The 27,983-nt window shown below is 37.5% G+C and overlaps 1 protein-coding gene across 3 annotated transcripts in view; it reads right to left on the reverse strand.

Annotated features, from left to right (window-relative positions):
- The window catches only part of LOC149320001 (cytoplasmic dynein 2 heavy chain 1-like), a 261,670-nt gene that overhangs the window by 67,435 nt on the left and 166,252 nt on the right, over positions 1 to 27,983 (reverse strand). For all 3 annotated transcript variants that reach the window (XM_089512748.1, XM_089512747.1, XM_089512749.1), the window contains exons 79-82: positions 27,684 to 27,839; positions 23,828 to 23,903; positions 15,029 to 15,240; positions 4,463 to 4,567 (exon numbers count right to left, since the gene is read on the reverse strand). In XM_089512748.1, the coding sequence (XP_089368874.1) occupies positions 4,463 to 4,567; positions 15,029 to 15,240; positions 23,828 to 23,903; positions 27,684 to 27,839 (549 nt within the window). The remainder of the gene's footprint in view (positions 1 to 4,462; positions 4,568 to 15,028; positions 15,241 to 23,827; positions 23,904 to 27,683; positions 27,840 to 27,983) is intronic.

Consider the following 27,983-nt stretch of genomic DNA (forward strand, 5'->3'; position numbering starts at 1 on the left):
TTCCATCAATAAGTATATATTCATAAAATCCAAAACATCACAAACAAAACCCTTAAAAAAATCTATGCATTTCCCATACAATTTAAAAAACATTTTTATCCTTAAAAAGAAGCATAGGAATAGGAAAAGGAATAGGAGTAGAAAAGAAGGAATTGACTGTACAGTGGGCCCTTAGTATCTGCTGAGGTTTGGTTCAACGACCCTAAGTGTATAGCAAAATCTGTGGATGCGTAAGTCCCATTAAATACAGTGCCATAGTAAAATGGTGTCCCTTAAACAAAATGGCAAAATCAAGATTTACTTTTTGGAATTGGTATTTTTTAAAAATACTTTCATGCTGTGGATGGTTGAATTTATGGATAAAAAACTGTGGATATGGAGGGATGACTATAATAATCTAGACAAAAGCAAATAACAATCCTTTGAGCATCTTTATAATTGGTAGGGAAGGGACCTTTTCTTCTGTCATTGCTTTGCCAGAAGCGTCACTAAGAGGGTGTGGGGACCACACCACATGACATCCTTATAGGAGATTACACCACTGCTCCCCAAACATCTGCCTTTTGGCAGAAACACACTGTGGCGTTCACCTGCATCCCATTAAAATGCTGAAGAGATGGGGCGAGTCTTAGTGGGAGGAGAAGGAAGAGGCCCTAGGTTTTTAAAAACATAGGTTTTTTTTTTAAAAAAATCACATCTTATCAAATGTTCATTTTAACCACATGAAACTATGTGCATGTAAATACATTTAGGCTGTGCATATGATATTGTAATCTAAAGGTATAATTTAATTTTTTTCTGTATATGTCACAACTATTACCATTACATTCAATGACATATGGGAATTATGATTTATAAGTAACATTAGTAAAAAAAAAACTTTATTAAGGATTCTGGCACTGGGAGACGATAACCCTAGTGATGTCCTGCATTCCACTATTTTTTTCTACTTTGGAATCTGAGAATATGCAATTTACTGCACATCAAGTTCCTTCATTTCAATGACATATTTTATTCCCACATATATAAGAAAAGCATAGGCTTTCTTTTATAAGAATACTGCAAATCTACAGCACTAAATAAATAATAATAATAATAATAATAATAATAATAATAATACTGAGGCGGGTTATACACTGCCAAAAAGTACGTGCTCAGCATGTACTAGGGTTAGAAAGGGGCGTCCTTTCTGGATGCCCCTAACCCTAGTACGTGCCGAGCACATACAAAATGGTGGCACCCATTCTACATGGGTGCCGCCATTTTGACATAGCAGATGCTTAGCGTCCACACGTCACGGCGCTGAAATGACATTGCAAGTGCGCCACTGGTGCCTTGCAGCATCATAACCGCACCGCAAAAAGAACCTGCTTTTTGCGCGTTCTTTCTGCTGTGCTAGGGAACCACAAGGTTTGTCCACTGCAGTTCCCTGGCACAGCCAACACGGGCGCCGGCAGAGCGCCTGAGAAAGAGCAATCTTGACGTTTTTGTATATGTTAAAAAGTAAAAAATGTGCCTTCAAGTTGCCTGTCAAATCATGATGAGCTTCATGAATTACATAGGGTTTTCTTAGGTAAAGTGGTTTAGAGATTATTAATTTGACAGTTCCTTTCCCTCAGGTTTACAACGTAAACAAAATGTGACTCACAAGGAAAAGGAAGAATGGGATTAAGTCCAGTGGACATCCTCATCTGTAAGGCCAGGGCTGTGGCATTTGGGATGGAATGGGGTCTTTCATCTGCTTCTGGGCCTAAGCATGATGGAGCTGTCTCTGCTTCTTCTTCTTCGCCTCTGAGGCCAGGGTGTGTATATGTCACTTTATCAATATTTATTTATTTATGCCTATGTTCTACTAATGAACACATATAATCCTGCATACAGTAAAACACAGTAAGCGACACACAGAAAAAAATTTTGATACAATATTACGTTGCAACAATTTGAATTGTCCCAGTTCTTTCTCAATGCTCAGATATGCAAGTCGGCATGTACAGTCATTTCTCCATATCGACAGATTCTTTACCTATAGGTTCAACCATCCACAGCTGGAAATTTTTTTTAAAATTCCAAAAAGCAAACCTTGATTTTATAAAAGGGGCACCATTTTACTATGCCACTGTACATAGTGGGATGTGAGAACCTATGTATTTTGGTATCCACAAGGGGTCCTGCAACCAAACCCCATCAGATACCAAAGGGCCACATGGATCCAGAAAAACAGAATGCAATCAGGGCCTAGGCATGATGGAGCTGGACTGCTTATTCTTCTCTCCCTGTGAGGCCAGGGCAGATAGAATAGAAGGAGAGCCTTTCATCTTCTCCTCCTAGGCATGATGGAGCTATGTCTTCTGATTCTTATCCTCCTCCTCCTCTCCATGCAAGGGCAGGGCAGTAGCAGTTGTGACGTAAATATATTTTTTGTGATATCGATGTGACTTCCTAATTGATGATATTTTAAAATTAGAAATAGAAGAAGAGACACAAATTGAAAACTACGCTGATCTGTACAGAATTCAAAAATAAAAAATAGAGCATGCCTCACTGCAGAAATAATCCAGGTTAAATCCACTTTAACTGCAATGGCTCAGTGCCATGGAATTCTGGGAACTATGATATAATAGGCATCACTGAAAACTGGTGGGATGAGTCTCATGATTGGAATGTAGTAATAGAGGGGTATAACCTTTTCAAGAGAAATAGGCCAAGCAGGAAAGGAGGAGGAATAGCATTATAACTCAGGGATATTTACACCAGTAAAGAGATCCAGGACATCAATCGTGGAAGCCAGGTGGAGAGAATCTGGATAAAAATTAAAGGGGAGGGGAAAAACAAGGATGTTATTGTGGGAGTCTACTACAGACCTCCAAGTCAGGAACTGAATGATGCCTTTCTAGAACAGATGATCACATATCTGGAACTGAGAGATGTTGTAGTGATGGGTGACTTCAACTATCCTGATATTTGCTGGAATCCAAACTCAGCAAAATCCTCTAGTACTTGCCTCGAAGACAATTTCATTGTCCAAAAGGTGGAAGAGGCAACAAAGGGATCAGCTATTTTAGATCTGATCCTAACCAACAGGGATAACTTGGTTAATGGGGTGCAAGTGGTGGGATCATTAGGTGTTCATGTTCTCCTAGAGTTTGTTGGAAAGGAGAAGCCAGGCATAGTCAGACACACATTCCAGATTTATAATATCAGAGCCATTGGCAATAATCTTTGAGAACTCCTGGAGAACAGGAGAACTCCCAAGCAGACTGGAGGAGGGCAAACATTGTCCCCATCTTCAAAAAAGATAAAACAGAGGATCCCAACAATTATCGTCCAGTTAATCTGACATCAATACCAGGAAAGATTCTGGAGCAGATCATTAAACAGAGAGACTGTGAACATCTAGAAGGTAATTCCATAATCACAAAAAGTCAACATGGGTTTCAGAGAAACAAGTCACGCCAGACAAATCTAATCTCTTTTTTTGATAAAATTACCAGCTTGGTAGATGAAAGGAATGCTGTGGATATAGTATATCTTGATTTCATTAAGGCCCTTGACAAGGTTCCTCATGACAGTCTTCCAAACAAGCTTGTAAAATGTGGGCTAGACAAGGCAACTGTTACATGGATTTGTAATTGGTTGACCGGCCGAACCCAAAGGTGCTCAACAATGGCTCCTTTTTATCCTGGAGAGAAGTGACCAGTGGGGTCCCACAGGGCTCTGTCCTGGGCCCAGTGCTATTCAACATCTTTATCAATGACTTAGATGACAGAATTGGGGGCATAATTATCAAATTTGCAGATGACACCAAATTAGGAGGAGTAGCTAATACTCCAGAGGACAGGATTAAAATTCAAAATGACCTGAATAGACTAGAAAGCTGGGCCAAAGCTAACAAAATGAATTTCAACACAGAGAGTGGTGGAGTCTCCCTCCTTTGAGGTCTTCAAGCAGAGGCTGGATGGCCTTCTGTCGGATATGCTGTAATTGAGATTTCTGTTGGGTATGCTGTAATTGGAGACCATCGTTCAAATCCCTGCTCAGCCACGGAAAACCACTGGGTGACCTTGGGCAAGTCACACTCTCTAAGCTTCCAAGGAAGGAAAAGGCAAACCCCTTCTTGAAGAAATCTTGCAAAGAAATACCCATGACCGATTTGCCATTGAGTCACCGTACGTCGAAAACGCCTTGAAGGTACACAACAACAAGAAAGAGACAAGCAACACCTTTCTCAAATTAATGGGATCAGTACGGTCACCACAACACAGGCTCAAAAAACTTTTTCAAAATTTTGACTAAAAAGGAATTAACTGGAAACATTCAGTCTACAGTTCTCACATGTACAATGAATCCTGGAATACTGTTTGAAGGAATAAAACGACTATTAATAAGATTTTGTCTGTCTATCAAATGGCATTTCAGGTCATGATAATAATCAGCAAAAAGAGGAAGCAATATCAAAACTTACTAGAGAACTGAGCATTCGTTGAGATGAACGTGCGATGTTGGCAGGTAGGCCAAAGAAATCAGGTTTATCATCTTCTGGAAGGCTTTCAATAACATGACGGTAATCCTAAAGGGAAAAAAAAGAACAATATTAAATATTTTGCAAACATCTGAGTAATTATGTTCCAATAAAAAAGGGGGTAAACATGTGAATAATATTATTTGGAAATAAATTTCAATCAACATCTGAGCACTTAATTTATAGTTTTAGTAAAGTGACTTCTGACTAATGGAGTACTTGTGAATCTTGCTCTTAGAAATTGTTACTGTACTATCAATCAATATAAAGTCATGCTTAACTGTAATAGGTTTTCATCATTAATGTAGAAAATAGTTTGAAGCTTAATAGGAAAGAAGACTCATTGAACTCACTGAAACATCTGAATAAACATAATTAAGAACATGCTACTTTATTTTATTTTAATTTATTGAATTTCTATCCCACCTTTCTTTCAGGGTGGCATCGAACATGTTTAACAATAATAATAACAAGAAATTCAACTGATAAACAATCAAACTGATGTGAAGCTGAAGGCTTTCATGGCCGACATCCCTAGGTTTTTGTGGGGGTTTTGGGCTATGTGGGTGTGTTCTGGAAGTATTTATTCTTGACGCTTCACCTGCATCTGTGGTTGGCATCTTCAGAGAAATGTGGCATGGAGGTGTGTAGGGTATATATAAGGGGGTCACAGACAGAATAGGGAAACTGATGAGGAAACACAACCTTCAAATGATCTACAGACCAACCAAGAAAATCCAGCAAATGCTGCGCTCAGCAATGGACAGGAGAGACCGTCTCATAGCCGCAGGAGTTTACCACATTCCGTGCAGCTGCAGACAAGTCTACATAGGGACTACCAAAAGCCTTGTTCAAACACGAATCAAGGAAAACAACAGACACTGCAGACTGGGTTAGTCAGAAAATTCAGCGGTAGCAGAACATGTTATAAACCACCCTGGACATAAAATGCTATTTGAAAACACTGAAATTCTGGACCAGGCCAACAACTATCAGGTCAGAATGCCATTGAAACCACAAACATCTGGACAATTTCACCAGGAAAGAAGATACCCTGAAAATAAACTAAGGCCTGGTACAGATTAGGAGAAAGGGGTGGCCAGAGGCTGTCCCTTTCTCCTGCAGATCGTTTCCACGGCAACTGCACTGCCACAACAATGATCCATTGGAAAAAGGAGCTCCGAAATGGAGCTCCTTTCCCACGATGCCGCCAAGGCGCCATTTGTGGCCTGGGGCGTCACGGTGACGTGTCTTGTGCACCATTTCATTTGGATGCACCACACAAGACACATCATGAATGCGTGTGCCATATGGACGGTGCTGCGTCATGACGGCACCGCCCATACGTATTAGGTTTCAGGAGCATGCGGTTGCTGCGCGCTCCCGAACCCTAGTATCAGCAGTGCCATGCCACTTTTGACCTGTGTGTACTGGACCCAAGTTTGGCTACCAATCTTGAAAAACACCAAAATCAAGTCTCAGCACATGCAAATGAATATCACCAGGGTCAGGGGGTTTCCCAGAAGGCAATGGATCATTAATTAAATGGACACAAATCCTCCTCGCATATCCTCCCACCCTGAGGCCTTGCCATTCACCGACAGACCAACACACAGATTAACATATAAACCACTTTCTCTAAATCAAGGGTCACACAGTATATATACCCCACACACCTCCATGCCACCATTCTCTGAAGATGCCAGCCACAGATGCAGGCGAAACATAAGGAATAAATTCTTCCAGAACATGAACACAAAAATCCACAAAAAACAATAACATTGATTTTACAGTAAAATGTACTTTTATTTAATTGGTTAAAAGTAAAATAACAAGTTGGTTTCCGGTTTCGCAGCGGAGGCGAGCGGTGGTGCGAGACGAGGTTCCGCACCATTAACTTTTGCAGTCGCAGCAAGCCCATTATAAAGTGGATATCCTAAACCGAGCAAGATTTGGGATACGAGGTTCGTAGGAGACACTAACCCCTCTTACTGAGGACAGACCCCGCGGGGAAAATCCATAAGAAGAGGGGAGAGGAGTCGCAGGGCACTCGTTGCTGCTTCTGAAGCCGAAAGGCACCGGCCGTAGCTGTGGAATTTTTCTTGTGGCTGGAGACTGAAAGAGAAGCCTGAATATTTCTTTTCTTGGTGCAAATTTATTTCTGAGCAAATCTCCAGACTCATAAGTAACAAAGAAGTTAACCGTGAGTCATTAACTTTACTTTGGGGCCGAATCTATGGAATAAACACCGGGCGCGGTTAACTTCAGTTGCAAATTGGGAATGCTATCTACATTGGTGTACTGTTAAATTGTTAAACTTTGTGGAAGGGGAGATACCCTCCTCTAGCTGGAATATGGGACAATATTGCTAATAACGCCTAAATTTTCTAAAGCTCCAGAACGGAGAGAGAAGGAGAGAAGAAACCATTCCATAAATAGAGTTGCCTATTGGACTTTTCTTTTGGTGTGTTTTTTGCTTTTTTTTTTTTTTTTTTTTTGGCTTTGGACACCATAGTTTTGGTAGGCTGCCCCAAAATTAGCTAATTAACAGAAGAGATGGGTCTCCTTGTAAGAAAATAAAACTGGAGAAGGGAGTTGCAGCTGAACAAGAAACCTATGTGTAAGAATCGGCAGGAGAAAAGTGATTTAAGCTGCAGCAGCTGAAAGAGACTTTGGAAATTAAAGGAGAAAGAGAAAGAGGAAAAAACGGACGCAGCTGGGAGGGCTGAAATCCTCTCTTTTCCTTCAAAGAGATAGCTTTTCTACAAAGAGACAACGTTAACTTTAACTATCATTAAACATTGGCAGGATTATATTGCATCCAGGGGAGCTTACATTAAAATTGATACAAATGCTACAATTGGACAACAATTTTGGAGCGGATACATAAAGCTTTTGGATGTATATTGGAGGAAACTCTGTTACAAAAGGAATAGAAGAGCTGGCTTAAAGCAGGAAAGATAGAGACAACATAAGTTGAAGAACTTGGATAATTTCGAGCATCGAACATAAACATAATTATAAAGCGCTGATCTGAGACTAAGCTCCAACTTGAATGTTATAAGCTAAACTGTCTGTTAATCTTATATTTGTTTTCTTTGGGCTGTCGCTGGTTGTGGGATTCCAAAGTGTTAAATAATTGTATAGATAACTGTGAATGCAAACAAGGAGCATGACGGCGAGGCGAGGCTCAGTGGGGCAACAAGATGTTAGTAGCATTATCTTGCAGGAGTTGAGAGAATTTAAGAAAAATTTTAAAAAAGAGATAAGGGAGGAAGTGAAAGCGAGTAGAAATGAGATTACAGAGGAGATTCAGAAATCAAGGGAGGAAGTACAGAAATTATTAGATGGATTGGGGAGGAAATTAGATAATGTTACAAAAGAAATTTCAGGAATAAAGTTGGAGGTAGAAGAGGTAACGGAAAGAACGGAGAACCTGGAGAAAAAGACTGAAGATCTAGAAAGAGCACAACTAAGGGAACAACAGAATAGTTTGCTGCAGGAAGTCCGTTATAGGGAAAGAGCAATTAAAATTAGAGGGGTAAAAGAAGAACAGAATGAGCAGTTATACGCTAAGGTTATCCCAATACTGGCAAGCTATATAGATATTGATGATGATTTAATGGAAGCGCAGGTGGATAAAATCTTCAGAGTGAGCTCCAAAATAGCGCAGGAGAGAAAACTAGATAGGGATATAACTGTATGCTTTACTAGCTCGAGACTGAGGGAGATAGTCCTACAACGGAACTACGAAAATAAACTAGTAGTGGATGATAGAATAGTAGAAATCTACAAAGACCTGCCATTGCAGATAATTAGAAGGCGTCAAGAATATAAATTCCTGACTACACTGCTACAGAAACATGAAATTTTATACAGATGGGACAAGATAGAAGGGGTAATATTTAATTACCGACAAAAGAGATTTAAAATAAATTCTATTGAACAGGCTAAAAAATTTTATGAAAGGCTGAGCAAGGATAACAGAGAGCAAGAAGACAGAATAAAGGGAAAACATAGAAGGGAAGAGGCAGAAAGTAAAGCAGAAGGGAGCAATACTAATAGAAGGGAAGAAAGACAGCATAAAACATCACAGGAAGATACAGCAAGTTCAGGAAACAAAGTGCCAACATTGGAGACACAAGGAGGGATAATCAGAGAGGAAGAACAAGGTGCACAAGGAGGACAATAAAGAAAGAATAAACATCAGGGGGTAAGATAAAGGTAATACTGCACAAGAGTGTTGGTGTTATAAAGTTTTGTTTCTTCTCTGTTTTATTTGTCTGCAGTCAATAGTCGTTTAAGGAAATAATAATGGGTCTTAAAATAGTTTCTTGGAACATAAAAGGAATTAGCCAGGAAAAAAAGAGGAGACATGTGATGCATTACTTGGGGAAAAGAAATTTTGATGTCATATGCTTACAGGAAATTAAAATGAAGGAAGGAGATATAAAATATCTAAGGAATACCAAATTGGGGACGGTATTCAGTGCAACTATAAATAAAAGGAAAAGGGGAGTTGCGATTTTTGTAAACAAAAGATATGAGGCAAAACTAATTAAGAAAGACAATGATGGAAGATGGATATGTGTAGAGGTGGTAATAGATGAAGTTAAATATCAAATTTGGAATGTGTATGGACCACTAGAAAGAAAGGAAGAATTTTATAGAAAATTACAAGAAGAAATGGAAAGTTTAACAGGTGATAATATAATTGTGACAGGAGACTTTAATGGGGTATTAAACCCCAAAAGAGATAGGCTTTCAAAGAAAAGATTGCGGAGAAAGGTGCAGGGTAAATTACCTAGAAGTTTTTTTAGATTAATGGAAGAAATAAACTTGACAGATGTTTGGTCATATTGTTATGGAGAGAAGGCTGGATTTACGTTCTTTTCAGAAGTGCACAAATCCCACTCCAGACTGGATATGGTTATGGTAGCTAAATCAGTAATAACAAAGTGTAAAAAAATGGAAATCTGGCCTAGAGATTTCTCGGACCACAATCTGATTGAACTAGAATTGAATACGGGGAAGAGGGGAAAAAGAGGTTGGAGGTTAAACGAACGTATCTTGGAAAATGAAGAATGTGTAAATAAGATTAAGAAAGAGCTAAAACATTTTTTCTGGAAAATAGTGGAAAGTAAAGTAAAATGAAAGTGGTCTGGGATACAGGTAAGGCCTTTGTTAGAGGTTTACTTATTCAAAAGATGGCAGAAATATCGAAAAAGGAAAGACAATGGGAGGAGAAAGTGAAAAAAGAGATTAGGCAAAAAGAACAGGAAATACAACAACAACAACAACAATCAGAAAGGGATGCTAAAAAGCTAGAAAGGGAAATAAAAGTGTTAAGGAAACAATTGGAAAATAAAATTGCAGAGGAATTAGCACTTAAGCTTAAAAGGATGAAACAAGATCAATTTGAAAATGCAAATAAAATAGGCAAGTGGTTAGCCCACAAGCTGAAGCAAGAGAAAGAGAAGAAAATGATAACAAAAATTAATGTGAATAATATTTTGATGACAGAGCAAAAGAAAATAAAAGATAGTTTTGTAACCTTTTATAGAGATCTTTTTGAAGCAAGGGATAAGTACCAAAATGAGGAGTGGCGGGATTCAAAAATTAAGCAATATAATGAAATCAAATTAAATGCAGTACAAAAAGAAAAGTTAAATGCAGAGATTTCACTTGAAGAAATAAGGGAGGCAATTGGGAACCTCAAAAATCTGAAAGCCCCAGGAGAAGATGGATTGACAGCTAAATATTATAAAACTTTTATTACAGAATTGCAGGGTATCTTACATAAGGTATTCAACCTGATTCACATTGAAGGAAAGCCAGACTCATGGGGGAAGACAATTCTAACCCTGATTCCAAAGGAGGGGAAAGATGATCAGTTGAGAAGTAACTACAGACCTATTGCATTAATGAATAATGATTACAAAATCTACGCATATATTATGGCCAGAAGACTGAAAGATGTCCTAATGGAAATAATAAAAAAAGATCAGAATGGCTTTCTACCAGGAAGGAAAATAAAAAATAATATAAGAACTATAATAAATGCGTTGGATTATTATAATAGACATAACGAGAAGAAGGCGGCAATAATTTTTGTTGACGCTGAAAAAGCCTTTGACTGTGTTAGTTGGAAATTTATGTTGAAATTACTCAAAATAATGGATACAGGGGATAAATTTCTTAAAAGCATAGAAGAGATATATAAGAGACAATCGGCACGAATAGTTATAAATGGTGAATTATCTCAAGAATTCGACCTGGAGAGGGGGACAAGACAAGGTTGCCCTCTGTCCCCGCTATTATTTATATTTTTATTAGAATTTCTATTAAATAATATTAGGAAGAATCAAAAAATCAAGGGACTAACAGTGAAAGGTACAGAATATAAGCTGCAAGCATTCGCGGATGATCTAGTATTAATGGTGGAGGACCCGCTAAAAAACATTGAGGCATTATGGGCTGAACTGAATTTATTTGGGAAATTATCAGGTTTCAAAATAAATAAAGGAAAATCGGTAATGATAACTAAAAATCTAAGAGAGGAAGAGAAGAAAGCTCTAAAGGGGAAAACGGGATGTGATATAACGAACAAAGTGAGATACTTAGGTATAATTATCTCTAGCAATAACACGAATTTATTTGAAAATAATTATAAGGCGACATGGAGTGAAGTTAAAAAAAAGATGGAAGGTTGGACAAAAATAAAAATGTCTATTCTAGGTAGAATAAATGTAATTAAGATGATGATACTCCCGAAATTAACCTTTTTGTTTTCAAATCTCCCAATTAATATTAACAATAAGATAATGGAACAATGGAATAGGGATATGAGAAGATTTTTATGGAAGGGGGGCAAAGCAAGAATTAGATGGAATAACTTAAAGGAAAGAAAGGAAAGAGGAGGCTATGCCCTACCAGATTTCAAAACATATCGATGGGCTTGCACTATGACATGGTTGGAGGATTGGATAAAACTAGAGGATAAATATGCATTAAATTTAGAGGGGGAGAATTTGCGGTTCGGCTGGCACGGTTATCTATGGTACAGGAAAGCGGATATCCACAAGGACTTCACTAACAACCCATTTAGGAAGGCATTAATGGAGACCTGGAAGATCATTAAAGATGAATTCTACCTAAAATTTCCAGGGTGGGTATCCCCACAGGAGGCATATGCAAACAGATGGGACGTAGGGACAAAATGGTTAAGATATGAGGACCTAATAAAACCTTCGCAAACTGCAAATTTGCTAATAAAAACCAGAGAAGAAATAATAGGGGAAGGAAATGAGATAAATTGGTATACATATCTTCAGATAAAAAGAAGATTCTTAGAGGATAGCAAGATACCGGGAATTGAGTTAAAGCACACGGAATTAGACAGAATTATTTTTGACGACTCTGGAAAAAAGATTTCTAAATACTACAAACTATTTAGGGAACTGGAATATGAAAAAGAACCAGTTAAGCAGTTTATGATAGATTGGGCTAAGGATTTGGGAAGAAGAATTCCTATAGATGCATGGGAGTTAGCATGGAAAAGAACAAATATGTTTACATGTAGTCAGGAATTAAAAGAAAATTATTTAAAAATTAGCAACAGGTGGTATTACACTCCAGCTAGACTCAAAAAAATGTTTAATAAGGAATCAGATAACTGCTGGAGGTGCCATAAGGAGAAGGGTACAACAGTCCACATGTGGTGGAGTTGTGACAAAATTAAGAAATATTGGAATGAAGTCCATGAGGCAGCACAAAAAATGCTAGGAATCAGTTTTAAGAAAAAACCTGAAATTTATCTTTTAAATATGACCTATTTTCTAAACTCAGAGGAAGAAAAAAAGGTATGGAAAATCCTTCTTTATATGGTAACTTTGGCAAGATTAGTGGTAGCTAAACATTGGAAGGATGAAAATGAGTTACAGATAGAGGAATGGTTAAGGAAATTAATAAATATTAGACAAATGGATTTGCTAACGTATAAGTTGAGTGATAAAAAGAAAGGAAAAATGGATAAGGAATGGACACAAGTGATGGTATTCCTTCAAGCAAGGTGGGGTCTAGATACAAACCTGACAAGTTGGAACGATTAAGTTAAATATTAAGCTATGAGGATATGTGGGAACTGATAATGCGTCCCTTTTGGAAAAACACGGTTATATAAACAGATATTCTTGGAGGATTCAAAGAGCAATACGCAATTTAAGTTAGCGTCACTTGATATTGAAATCTTTTTTAGGTGGGGAATAAAAATAGAAATAGAAATATGGTAAAATTGTGTATTATTCTTAGGCAAGAACCAGATGAAATTCAAGAAAAGCTACGCCAAGAATGTTTTATTCTTTAAAGAAGACAGGAAGCCAAAGAAGAAGAAACAAACATCAAGGATTTTGATAGTATAAAGTTGTTTATTTGTTATTTGTTACATTTTGGTTAGCCTGTAATTGATAGTGATATTGTCGATAAAACCAATAAAGATATTAAAAAAAAAAAAAAGTAAAATAACAAGTTGCTTACAAATATTAGCTTACCTTGCATTCAAACAAGGAAAAGGTTTTTTTTTCAAAATGTACTGTTATCATTTTCTTATGTTCCTTCAACCCTACTGTGAATTATGGGGACCCTATCATAGAATTTTCTTGGCATGATTTTTCAGAGGAGGTTTGTCACTGACTTTCTCTTAGGCCGAAAAGTGTGTGATTGGATAACTTTGGTGGATGACCTATGCTGGGAGGTAGACAGGAAGCATGTCCCTGTTGAAATGCCATGGTATTCTTCTAGGTTGACTTGCTGGGATGTGGCTTAGGGGCACTGTTTCACAATGGCTTTGTTCCTTACTTAAAAGGCAAACCCAGGTGGTGGTGCTGTGGAGTTCTGTTTGACCCCTTGGCCACTGGCCTGTGGAGTCCCATAGGGTTTGGTTCTGTCCCCCATGCTATTTAACATATACTGTACATCAAACTGCTGGCGGAGGTTGTCTGGAGTTTTGAGCTTGGTGCCATCAGTATGAAAATGATACCAAACTTTATTACTCCTTTCCATTACAAGCCCAGGAAGCTGTTTTGGTGCCTGCCGTCAGTACTAGACTGGATAAAGGCAAAAAGAATGTAATGTAATCCAGACAAGGCAGAGGTGCTCAGGGAAAAGGGATTCAGCTAGTGCTGGGTGGGGTTACGTTGCCCCTGAAGATGCAAGTTCATAGCTTGGGTGTGTTTTGAGATTCAACTCTGAGCCTGGAAGGCCCAGGTTTCAAGAGTGGCTAGTAATGCATTTGGACAGTTAAAGATTGTGCTCCAGCTGTGCCTGTACCATGAAATGTCAGACCTGGCCACAGTGACACATGCCTTAGTTACATACCTGTTTGATTACTGAAATGCACTCTACCAGGGGGCTGCCTTTGAAGAGTGTTTGGAAACGTCCACTGGAACAAAGAGCTGCAGTCAGATTACTAATGTGTGCTGAATATAAAGAGCACACAACTCACTTGCTGCAACAATTCCACTGACTGCTCGTCTGTTTCCAAGAACAAGTCAAAGTGTTAGTTATGATCTTTAAAGCCTTACAGGACAGGTCCAGTTTATATGAAGGACTGTATTCTCTCTTAAGAACCAACCCATGCTCTGAGATCTGCTGGGGAGGCCCTTCTCTGCATCCCACCTCCCTCACAGGTACATCTGTTGGGAACATGAGAGAGGCCCTTCTCAGTGGTTGTCCCAGGCTCTGGAATGCCCTTGCCAAGGAAGTTAGGTACCCTCCCTAATTTCTTTCAAAGACAAGCAAAGACTTTTCTATTTTGACATTTCAATAATAACAATGACAATGACAACAACAATAATAGCCTAAGGTCGCCCAGTGGGTATCTACGCCTAAGTGGAAATTCACACTCTGGTCTCCCAGAGTTCTAGCCCAAGATACAAAGCACTTCACTATGCTAGCTCTTTTTTTTAAGCTATTATCTCTAATAAAAAAACAACAATGAGCTCAGCAGAATGGTGCATCTCCACTGCTGTGTTCACAACTCTGACAGTTATCAATATAGCACCTCTAGTCACTCATCAGGAGCCCTGGTGGCGCAGTGGTTAAATGCCTGTACTGCAGCCATTCACTCAAAACCACAAGGTTGTGAGTTCAAGACCAGCAAAAGGGCCCAAGCTCGACTCAGGCTTGCATCCTTCCGAGGTCGCTAAAATGAGTACCCAGACTGTTGGGGGCAAATTAGCTTACTTGCTGTTCACCGCTATGATCTTTGGAATAGCGGTATAAAAATAAAACAAATTATTATTATTATTATCCTGTCACAGGGCTGATCAACTTTCAGGAAAGCAGCTCTCACCAACCTTTCACTGAACCACTAACCATAATAAAACAGGCCAGCAGTACTAATGCTGATCCACAGTTAATCAACCAGTAGTATAATCATTCAACAATGTAATAAAGCCAAAGAAAATTAATTTTAGTTTGAACATCTGATAAGTACAAAAACATACTCACCGATATATTACAGGAGCTGGGTAGAGAGATGGAATGTGGAAATCTGCTCATCTTCTTACCCCGGAAATTTGAGTCAGCAATGACTCTGGAATTAAAAAACTGTTCCAGGTAGGATCGAAGGACCCTCATATCAAAGTAATTATCTATACGACCTCCATAAATGGCATTTTCCAATAAGCCATGCACAAATTCCCACTGAAAATCTTTGGCCCCTGTAAATGATTAAATATAAAGCTTGTTAAAATATGACACAATGACTGTTGCAGCATACTTTATTCCATCATTAAAGCTATCTTTCAAACAGCATACATTCTCCCATTGCATGGTGACTCACATTTGTTCGGATGACCTAATGTTTTCATTTAATTGTGGGATTACCTACATTATAGATTCCGGTAGAACCCTAACTTCTTTGGCCCCAGAGACTCTAGACAGTGCTTTTCTTTCTTATGTTCAGTCATAATCATTTCAAACAAATGATAGAAATAATAAAGGTAGATTAGCAATATCAGATTATAACCAGACATGCATTCCCAGACATGACACAATATTATGTGTTTAACTTTGATCAGTTGTTCTTTTCCTACAAGTGATTGCTAGTGCAGAAAATTGTGTCACTTTATAAGTTATATGAGAGTTCCAGTCTGATAATAGGTAATTTAAATAAAAAGCTTCAGATCTCCCAGGTATGTTCAAAAGTATAGGAGTGATCAAATCTCTGTGAGCATTGCCATAAAAAGGGCAGTGAAATAATACGTGTCCAAAATTTTCCATATCTCCTGAGTTACAGGGGCATGTTCGCTCATGAACAGGAGTCTTACTAAATTTATCCTCCAGTAATGCTGATGGAAGAACGTTTAATCTAGCCAGCGCGAAAGCTATTCTATATCTGGGGATCGATAGGTTCGTGATGTAGTTTGGCACAGTAAGCAGTGCTATACTGTCCCAATAAGAAAAATAGTTTGCGGACTGAGTTCTATGGTTTGGGAGTTCTGTGTCCTTTATGCGCTGCATAATAGCTGTTTTAGCTTTAGAATATCCCATAGACAGAAGGGCATTAGTCATGAGACCCAGATTTTGGAGTTTTGTAGTCAGAGAGTTTTTCCAATTAGATTGAAAAGTATCTGCCAAAATTAGTCAACTTTAGCCAGAAATTCACAGTAAGTATCAATATTCGGGCTTCCATAGAAATTTGTTCTGTCTCCAACCTGAATATTACATTTGGGATGCATGTTGGAATTCTTGTAATTGCTCTTAAATATTTGGTTTGTGCTACTTCGAATGAGTTGTTATCACTAAGCGTGTACATCTGACAGCCATACAGCATCTGGGAAATTATTTTGCTGATGAATACTTGGATGGCTGGGGGGACATATTGGCCACCCTTAGAATAGAAAAAGTGCTTTGGTACTTCTTTGGGCACTTGCGATGGCATGCTTCATTTGCAGATTCCATGATCCTGTTGACTGGATGTTTATCACTAAGTATTTGTATGAGGTAACCTGATCTATTTGATGGCCGTCGATCTGCCATTTATGTTTGGTCTTTTTCTTATTAAATACCATAACCTTTGTTTTGTTGCAGTTTATAGTCAACAGTTCATCTTTACAGTAGGTAGCAAGAGTGCTTAAGAGGCATCTCAGACCTATTCTTGTCTGCAATAGAAGCACCAGATCATCAGCATATAATAGCACAGTTATCGGCCTATCTGCTAAACGAGGGGGGTGAGATTTTATCGATTCCAAGTGGTGATCAAATTAGAATACCACTGTTAAAAGTTATGAATAATATATTGCAAGAAGGATGTCCTAAAACATGGAGTCAAGCAAATGTGACACTACTCCCCAAAGAGAATAAAAATCACTTAGACCCCCCAAATTATAGACCTATATCTCTCCTAAATTGTGACTATAAAATATTTGCAAATATAATAGCCGAAAGATTTAAATAATTTCTCATTATTTGGATACACGAAGACAAGACAGGCTTTCTGCCTCAATGACAAAGTAAACACAATATGTGAAATTAGCTAAACTTAATAGAATACCATAGAAAACATATTGATAAGAAAGTGGCTTTTCTCTTTATTGATGCCGAAAAGGCATTTGATAAAGTCAACTGGACATTTATGTTTAAAATTCTGAAAAAAATTAATATAGGAACAAATTATATAAATTGGATGAAAACTATATAAAAAGAACAAGAAGCTTTCTTAATAATTAACAGTGATCTAACACAAAAATACAAGGTAGAAAAGGGAGTAAGACACGGCTGCGCCCTATCTCCATTACTCTTTATAATGACGTTGGAAATTTTGAACAACAGAATTCGGAGAAACTCAAAAATTGAAAGAATTAAAATAAAAAATATGGAATTTAAGCTTAGAGCCTTTGATGATGTTATGATCTCACTGGCAAATCAATCTGAAAATATAAATGAATTATTGGAGACAATGAAGAAGTATAGTGAAGTATCTGGTTTAAAAATAAATGAGGAAAAACAACGATGTTAGTAATGAATCTAACCAATGAAGAGAAACAAATGTTAAGTAATAAGACAAAATTTCAATTTTTTTAAAAAATAAAATACCTAGGAATTATAATTACCACTAACAACTTGGATCTTTTCAAAAATAACTATGAAGTTAAATGGCAAGAAATAAAAAAGGATTTGCAAAAGTGGAATAAATTTGATTTGTCCTGGTTAGGCAAAATATCAACTACTACAATGAATATTCTCCCAACGATGATTTTTCTATTTCAAAACTTACCCGATTATTGCAAATGATATTCCTTTTGACAAGTGGCATTGTGACATTTCAAAATTCTTATGGTCAGGCAAAAAAACCCGAGTGAAATTTAAAATATTACACAACTCAATAGACAGAGGAGGATTGGCTCTACCAAACTTCAAAATTTATTATTATGCAAGCGTGATGTATTGGATAACTGATTGGCTTAAATTAGAAAATCAAAGAGTATTACAATTAGAAGGAGATGAAATTAGATTTGGTTGGCACGGTTATCTGTTCTACAATAAAATAAAGGCTAATAAAGATTAATGAGTATTAACATAGGAGATGATTTGGAATCTAAGTATCGTAGATTCATTTTTTATCTTACAACAGCAGTCAGAATTGTATATGCAGCCAAATGGAAATGTAAAAAGATCTCTGATACTAGAGATTGGCTTCAGAAAGTATAGGATTTTATGGAAGCAGACAAGTTGACACAATGTTTACATAAAAGATCATTAGAAAATTTTTGGAAGGATTGGTTTCCCTTTATTAATTATGTAAAAGAAAACTGGGGGGCCTAACTGGGTACTAGGCTTGAAACATTAAGCTACAAATCAAAAGGTTAATAAGGATGATGTATAAGCCAAAAGTCATTTATTTAGAAGAATACACTTCATAAGGTATATTAGACTCTAAGTTGACTTAATGGAGAAAAAAACAAAATAGGATAAAGCAAAGATTAATGTTCTAGTTGGAAGTTTTTTAATTGTTGTTTATTATGTTATGTTTTGTATTTTCTTTTCTTTCTTTCTTTCTTTCTTTCTTTCTTTCTTTCTTTCTCCCTTTCCTTTTCCTTTTTTATTTTCTCTTTTTTCTTCTTTCTTTCCTTTCCTCTTTCCTTTTTTGATACGTTGTAATATGTCTTAATTATTGTATATTGGTCTTATTGTATTTTATTTTATTTTAATCAATAATTTAAAAAAATACCTGTAGATCTTGATAGCAAAGTAATTAGTTTCCATCGATACATAATACAACGGTGCACTAAACATAGCTATGTGGTAAGTAGTATTGGAAATATGGATGAAAACCCAATGAATTTTGATATGGTTGGGGGTCGTCTTATATGCCCAGTCATCTTATACGCCAAAACATATGGTAAAAGAGAAGGGAGTTCAGGATGGATGGGAGTTTCTCAAAAGGGAGATACTGATGGCACAATTTCAAACTGTTCCAATGAGGCGGAAAAATGGGAGGTGTCTCAAGAAAACAGAATGGATGACTAAAGGACTTTAAATTGAGCTAAGTTTTAAATGGGGCATGTATAAGAAATGGAAAAAGGAAAATTCAAAGAGGAATTCAAACAAATAGCTAGCATGTGTAGGGGTAAAGTTAGAATAAGCTCAGGCTTGCTAGAGAGGTTAAGAACAACAAAAAGGGCTTTTGGGGTATGTTCATGGCAAAAAGAAGATAATGCTGCTGCTGCTGATGATGACGATGAACATTTATTTATATCCTGCCTCTTCTTACAGATCGAGGTGGGTTACAACAGGACAAGTACATCAATAAAATACATAATACACACACAATCAACACTACATAATTCCCTACCCCCTTATCTTAAAACAAAAGAAACTAATAATACAAATGGCAAAATGCTAACAGGGGACAGAGAAAAGGCAGAACTACTCAACATCTTCTTTGCCTCAGTCTTCCCAGAAAAGGAAAAGGGTGCTCAATCTGAGGAAAATGGAGCAAAGGACACAATAGGGGAAAGGCAGCACAGAATAAGTAAAGAAGTTTTACAGGAATACATTTTTAATCTAAATGAATTTAAGTCTCCAGGACAAGATAAACTACATCCAAGGGTATTTAAAAAAAGTGGCAAATGTAATCTCACAGCCATTGGCAATAATCTTTGAGAACTCCTGGAGAACAGGAGACGTGCCAGCAGACTGGAGGAGGGCAAATGTTGTCCCCATCTTCAAAAAAAAAAAAGGGGTGGGGGGAAGAGGATCTCAGTAACTATCGTCCAGTTAGTCTGACATCATTACCAGGAAAGATTCTAGAGCAGATCATTAAACAGAGAGTCTGTGATCATTTAGAAGGAAATGCCATAATCACAAAAAGTCAACATGGGTTTCTGAGAAATAAGTAATGCCAGACTAATCTGATCTCTTTTTTGATAATATTACCAGTTTAGTAGATGAAGGGAACACTGTGGATATCACATATCTTGATTTCAGTGAACCCTTTCACACGGTTTCCCATAACATTTCTGGAAACAAGCTAGTAAAATGTGGGTTAGACAGTGCAATTGTTTAATGGATTTGTAATTGGTTGACATGCTGAACCCAAAGGGTACAGGAAGAAGCAGGTATCACAGCTCCAGAAATAGATCTTGCATTGTGTGTGTGTGTGTGTGTGTGTGTGTGTGTATGATAGTGGCTATACAAAGCAACATATTTTCAATGTAGATAAAATGGCCCTATACTGGAAGAAAATGCCAGCTAGAACTTTTATTACAAAAGAAGATAAATCTATGCCTAGACTGAAAGATGCAAAAGATAGGCTAACACTGTTACTAGGGGGCTAATGCATTTGGCAATTGCAAGCTAAAGTCTATGCTTATATACAATTCAGAGAATCCTAGGATTCTTTAAAACCATTTAAAGTCTAACCTTCCAGTTTATTATGAGAGTAATGAAAAAACCTGGATGATTGCTTATTTATTTGCAATTTGGTTCTCAGATTATTTTCAGCTTACAATTGAGGTTTGTTGCAGGGAACAGAAAATTCCCTTTAAGATACTACTGCTTGCTGATAATGCTCCAGGCCACCATAAAGCTCTGAATCCTTCATAGAAATTCAAGTTGCCTTCATGCCTGTAAACCCAACTTCATTGCTGCAGCCAATGGATTACAGTGTGATTATAGCATTCAAATCTTATTATCTAAGGAGGACTTTTGCAAAGGCTACAGCTAAATTACTGTTGATGATGATCTTTCAGAGGGATCAAGGCAAAATAAAAGCTTTTTGGAAAGGCCTCACTGTTTTGGATGGCATTAAAACAATTAAAGATGCATAGGATGAAGTTAAAGAAATAACTTTGAAAAGTGTTTGGAAGAATCACATTCCCAAATCACTGAAAATCTTGAGGAACTAGTGGAGAAAATCATTTCAAATGTTGCTGACATGGTAAGGAAATTAAAATTGGAAACCCAGCCTGAAGATGTTGCAGAACTGCTTGCGTGTGTACAATGAGGTCCTAACTGATGGTGATTTGTTATTTGAAGAACAGAAAATGCTGTTCAGAGAACAGAAAGCCATACCTGATAATACAGTTCAGCCTACAGTACTGCCGACTAAAGAATTAGAATAAGGAATCTCCTAAATAGAGGAGGCAATTGCACTTTGGAAAACAGTCGGTCCCAATTTTGGAAGGTTCAAATGTAAATAGAAGCCTACAAAACCAAATAGCTGGTTATAGAGAATTTCTTAAAGACAGTATAGCAAACTTCATTGTTTTCCTATTTGAAGATGTACCCTCTACAGCAATCACCAGTCACTCCTAATCCTTCAGATTCAGAGCTGCCAGCATCAACAGCAACTCTTGTTAGATCTTCATCAAAATTCCCCTTTGGAAAAAGAATGAGATTGCATTTTTGTTCATTTTACTATACTTATGTGTGTGCGTATCTCTCTCTCTCTCTCTCTCTCTCTGTGTGTGTGTGTGTGTGTGTGCGTGCGCACGCGCACACACACACACACACACACACAATTTAGTTTTTGCATGCACTCCCAAATGATACATAGTGCATTATTTACATTTACATTTTTCAGCAGCCAAGGTGCATTTGCAAGCTAAAAAAAAACCTGGATTCCACATTTCAATGATTTCCACTTTTTGACAGTGCTTTGGTCCCTAACCTATTCAACAAATGGGATGCTGTATATTTTAGTGTATTTAATTACAATAATTCATGATTTTTATAAATACATTTATTTAAATTGGAAAATTAAGGGGCTTATCCATCTTCTTCCAGATGCTGCAACAGCTGTTGTTGTACCAGACATCAGAGGAGCAGTGGAAGAGTCTGCATCATTCACTTTGGGTTTTACAATGAAGTACTCTGGTACAAGTACAAAACAGCTGTAATTCTTCTAGCCAGAAAATGGAAAAAAAGCTATTGATGAAGTACAACTGTTGCCACCACGCAATAACAATGGCCACAAACACAATATAAGCTTCACATCCCAAGTGGAGCAATACTTTAAGGTAGAGGTACAACTTGAGGCGCTCCAGACCTTATTGGACTGCAACTACCAGCATTCCTCACTATTGACTATGCTTGCTAGGGTTGATGGGAGCTGTATGCCAACATACCATGGTCCTCACTTTGCTTATATTGGTTTAAGGCAAGAACTACTTAGTGTCTTAGTCTGCTGTTGTTTTGCATATAACATAAATGTGCCAGGTGTTTTGAATGAGCTGTGAATGTGAAGTGCCCTTTTTTCCAACGTCTTAGGATCTTTGCTTTTTGTTTTTCAGAAGAAATCATGGAAGTCATTTGAGAGAGAAAGAGAAAGATATGAATACTTAAAGAAAAGTAGATGGATGTATTTCAATTTGTATTTTTGAGCATAAGAAAATTACTTCTATTGGTTGAGCATTTCAAGGACTGCCTGCTGACAAAAAAAAAAAAAAAAAAATCACACATTCCCTTTCAGTGAATGGATGGGTGAGGAAGCGAGTGTTCAAAGGATGGGTGAGGAAGCGAGCATGCATCTGTTTCCTTCTCTTCCAAGCTGAAAACATGTATGGGGGAGAAGAGTAAAATCACAAATGGATTTTTAATGCCTGATTATTCTGGTAAATTCTTCAGTGTAGTAACATAACTTAAATGTAAATACCTGCTTCAAATTAACTTTAAAATCGGTAATAAAAAACCCCTATTTAACTTAAACATAGGGTCGAAACAGACAGACCTCTTGCGCTGACTTATGGGCAGCTTGGGAGCATGACGTTTACATGTTTCACGTAACCAAGCCACCCAAAAGCTGCCAGGCTGTTTACACGGGTTGCTTCATGATGCTATGGTGGTGCAGCGTTTACACACTGCACACCATCCGAGTGTCATGAAGCTGGCTTCTGGCTGCAGCGCAGCCACAAAGCCAGGTTTTTGCTACCCGAAAAAGGAGTGGCTCTTTACTGCTCCTTTTTTTGGGCAGCTTTAAAGTGGTTTGGGGCTACGGCATGCAGTTGCCACACCCCCAATCCGCCTTCAGAAGGGGCATCAATTTCTGCCCCTAGTTAATGGAAAAAATTTTTTAGATTATTAACACCTATATAAAACTAACTGTCCTCTTCCTGTTTACATGTTTTCATGGATATTATAGTATTTTGTGAACATTTTGTTTGTATAAAATGAAAGTGTTGGTACACATCTAAAATCTATTTGCTATGTCATATATTAACTTATTTTATTACTGAAAAATGTATTTATTTGTTAAACCTGACTCTAGATTTCTCACCTACTAAGAAAAAATGTAACTTTTTATTTGAGATATAATGAAAATCCTTAAAATCAAGATTGCATCTGGCAACATAAAATTCTCAAATTTGCTTGCCTAAAACTAATGTTCTACAAGTATTGTAATCTGTTAAACATTAAGAAAACATGTGTAAATCAAATCCTCTGGTTTTCTACTGATGAGTTGCACATTTTCTTTGTCATGCTTGAATGCATAAAACTATAATTGGGTATTACCCATAGTTATATTAAATGTTCTTAGGTCAACAATTATTGTTTATTATTCACAGTTATCCCATTTTGATAAAACAGACATACTATTTTACAAGTTCTTATATAGGAAGATTTCATTAATTATAAATGTACATACTCATGTATATTAGATAATTGGATATAAACCATTCTCCAAGGGTAGTCTTATTTAGAATTTGAATGATAAATGATATATTTGATTGGTGGTTTAAATTATTTATGGTTTAAAAAAGTCAGACCACAAAATCAAGGTTCATTGATGAAATGATGACTCACCATCGAAAAGTCTATCAATAATGTCATACCCTGCACGAAGATCAGATAAAGAAAATTCATAAAATTTAGTCCAGCCCTACAAAGAAAAAAGAATACTATTTATTCAACTAATATTAAACATGCATACTCACATAATAAGTAGAAAATGTTCAAAAACTTGTGCTATGTGAAAATTTCAGGGAAAAAATAGAATGTAAAAAATTCAAATGCCCAGCATAAACAAAGAAGGTTCTGTGGTTCAGTGAACTATATCTGTCTAGTTAAAAATAAAAGAAGCATACTCTCTAATGGCCTATTAACCAATATAACAATTGGCAATACAGATATCCAGGGCAACTGTTTTACCAGTGGTGGAAATCATGTAGACTTCCAGAAATTGTTGTACTGAAACTTCTAGAAATCCTAACCAGTATATCATATGATGATGATGAACACTGGGAGCTGCAGCCCAATAGCATCTGGAGAGTCACATGATTCCCAACTACAGTTTGCCCTCAACTTTCACAGGAGTTAGGGCTCAAGACCCCTGCAAAAGTAGGAAATGTGAATAGGTCAGAAAACCTAGACGGAGGTAGCCATCTGAAGGTTTCGCACCATGTTTTGAAGGTTTCGCATCATGTTTCTTTTGTTGAAAGCAGTCAATTTTTGAAGGATATTGCCAATAATGGAATGTTATTTTAGCTACAAGAGCTACAAATTATTATCACCATAGCTCCTTGATTGGATTATTCTACAACAGCAGAATATTGTCCTACAACAGCAGAATATTGCCACCGTTCATAGTCTATTGACTCCATCCTCATCATTGGGACTGCTAGTTACCACTGCTGTTGTTGTAAAGACTTTGTTCTCATCATTGGGACTATCAATCACCAGTAATTAGCATTAATTTCTACAGCTGGCTTAGTGTTGTTAATGTATATAGGAATTGTTCATCACTGTTGTTCCTTACTAATTGTGATACACATACAAATATACATTTTGTAAGAAAACGTTGTATCTTTATTATAATTACAGTATTTAGTATTGAAGACTTACAATTTACCTTAGTGGTTCTCTCCCCGTTTTGTTAATATCTCTAGGTCTCCAAGCTATATTTAACATACACCATATTTAACACCATCTCTACTGCTGCCCTATGTCATTTTTAATGGGTATTTATAAGTTTCACATCTCAGGCCAGTCAGTACCACTGCTGACTGTTACTCAGTGTGAAGTTGAACTGGCACTGGCTAATATGTGTCTTGCTTGGTGTGAAGATGTGCTTGATGCCTCCTGGGACTTCCATTCAGACATTGCTGCCCTCTCCAGCTAACCTCAGCTGTCTCAGCCACTTCTTCCTCCTCCTGCTCCTGGTACAAGCAGAAGTGGTAGATGCAGGGAGAGCTGAATTCAGTGCAGTTTTTAGGGCAGATGGGGAAGCTGGGCGTCCATCAGGGCAGGGAGGTTGTGCTTCACCCAGTATCGGACTTCGCTCATCTGCAACATGGCACCATTCTGCCAGGTTTCCATGTTCAGCATGTTCTCGGCCACAACCTGCCCATTTTGGGAGTAAAGGCACACAGCAGACAGACGTCATGGTGCTGGTTGTGTGGCCCCACTGATGTCAGGCCTGGCTCATGCCTTCTTCGTTTTTTGGCCATATTGATGTGATTTTTGCTGGCATTGTTGGCGATGTGGGCAAATACCTGGCCCAGGGGCTCCACCTAGTTGTGCTTTATGTATTGGGCATTGCTAACACCCAGCATGAATGATACAATGAGCTTTGGCTCAGCCAGGAGGCAGTGAACCATGATTCACTCCATGATGGCTGTGGGAAGAGGGCCTCTACAGCACATGTTAGTTTTGGCCCCACTTTCTAATCTGTTAAGGTCATTTTGAATTTTGATTCTCTCCTCTGAGTTATTAACCACTCCTTAGTATGATGTCACATAAATACAATGTGATGTGCCTTCCCTAGGAGCTGGAGGGCATTTTGGTGGGAAGAGTTTAAAAAACGTATTACCTTAATTTGGGGGTGGAGGGGGTGATGGAAAACCATGGAGGCCTCCAAATGAGCCCCCTCCCACTTCTAGGGTGCTTTTTCTGGCTTAAAAGGGGAACTAAGCATCAGTGTCAGCTCTGTTGGACTCAGATGTCACTCAAAGGAAAAGATGGACATAAGGTTCATGGTTTGCTCAGCACCTCTCCTTTGAAGAAGAGTTCAGTCATGGTGTATTGGCATAATAACCTATTCATTGTAAAACAGAATTCTCGAATCTCGCTTGTAAGAATGTCTGCATTTTCCCAATGTTTCTAAACTGCACAGAGTTGTTGGATTCTAAAATAACTTAGAATGTTATTCAGTTTGGGTTTTTTTTGGGGGGGGGGCAGTAGGTACTTAACACTGACCATTAACTTATAATTTATAGTCCCTAAAATTCAAGAATAATGGATAGAACCAAATGTACAGATTTTAATCGCAGAAGCACAACAAAGACAACTCTGGCTTGGAAAAATGGAGAAGCCCTAACTCATACAAGTCATCATGATCTCTAAAAGTAAAAAAGCAAAAGCAAGCATCAGTTTATGGAAAACAGAACACCCACTAGACAGCTTTCTCAAAGCACAGTTCCAAATCAAACAAACAAACTTTTAAGTATTTAAGACAGCTGCAAGACCTCTAAGACACTTAAAAATAAATTAAAAATAATAAAAATAACTTACAACACAACAGTTGCTTTGGTAAAAAAACAACATCAGTTATTAGATAGTAAAAGTTCATTTTAGCACAAATAAATAGGTGGAGCTAATAAACTAGATCATGTAAAGACAGAAGAACTTAGGACAACAGCTACATAGCACATATTAGGTGGCAAAGATAATAGTTTTTATCCCCAGAATATTAGCTGATTTGCAACCAGATCTGTAACTCTGCATGGGATGGCTGTAACTTTTTATGACTGATCACTCTAGTTATCTTAACAATCTGGAAAGAGTACATTTCATTTTGAACATTTAATTTTAATGTGCAGGAATAAATATGAAATGAAGAAAAACAATAACTGTATATACTCATGTGTAAGTCTAGACATTTTAGTCAAAAAAATTGACCTCAAAAACCTGGGTTGACTTATCTATGGGTCAATGTAAGTACTATACCTTAACTCTTACCAAAAAAAAAAAAAAAAAAAAAAAAAGGAACTATCAGCTTCTCTAAGTAGTATGGCAAAAGGCAAGAGCTTAGTCTGTCCCAGGAGCACCTAAAAGAAACATCAACCCCGCCTCTACTCCGTTTGCCACAGCATCACATCTGATCTTTCTGAATGTTTGCCTGGGAAAATGGCAGCACTGACAGCTCTTTGGCGCTTCCTCTCAAAGGAGGGCTGAAAGGAGTCAAGCTTTGAAAATTTTAAATAAGACATTTGAGTATGTTTGTCAGCTTTTCTGGGTTAAAATTAGGCAAAGTTATTACATTAAAATTAAAGGCTATAATCACTTTTAATATAGTCACCACTTTCTTTGCTTTGCCTTTTTGACTTGTGCATATGTTCCTAACCCCATCTGTGTCAGGTTCCTGCCTCACACATAACACAGCCAACATTTGCCGTAGTTCCCTTCTCATCCATCCAGTATTTAGGATGAGAACAAACAAGTTCTGCCTCCAGAATACTTTGGCATCTTTTCCCTTTGCTTCATGCTTTACAACCTTTGTTATGTACCCCTAAATTTTACCCTTGACTTATCAATGGGTTATATTAAAATCCATAATTCTGGCCCACAAATTTGCCCTTGAATTATACATGAGGTCAATTTATAGGGGGGTATATATGGTAGTATGACCCATAAGAGAAAAATCATAGCAAAGATTGATTACCTGAGGGATATAATTCCTTCTTTCTTGACATGCAGCATGAAACCAAGCCAGACTAAAAAGAGCATGGGCTCGAGACAAGTTACCCTTTTTGCTAATTTGCTCTGGCATCCACGATTCATATGTTCGCATTAAGTTCTTTTTTAGGCCTGGAGGTGCCTGCAGCAAAAAAAAAATGCTTTAGTGTAAAAATGTTATGAGTTGTACACTGAATTATTTGGAAAGAGGTCCAGTTACACAACAGCTTTCTTGCCTTATTGTCTTCATAGCAGTCTACTGTGTCTCCCAAACATAGAAAGAAAG

This window comes from Sceloporus occidentalis, unplaced genomic scaffold (assembly GCF_023333645.1).
Source record: "Sceloporus occidentalis isolate IW3139 unplaced genomic scaffold, rSceOcc1.0.p SCAF_2, whole genome shotgun sequence".
Lineage (NCBI taxonomy): Eukaryota > Metazoa > Chordata > Lepidosauria > Squamata > Phrynosomatidae > Sceloporus > Sceloporus occidentalis.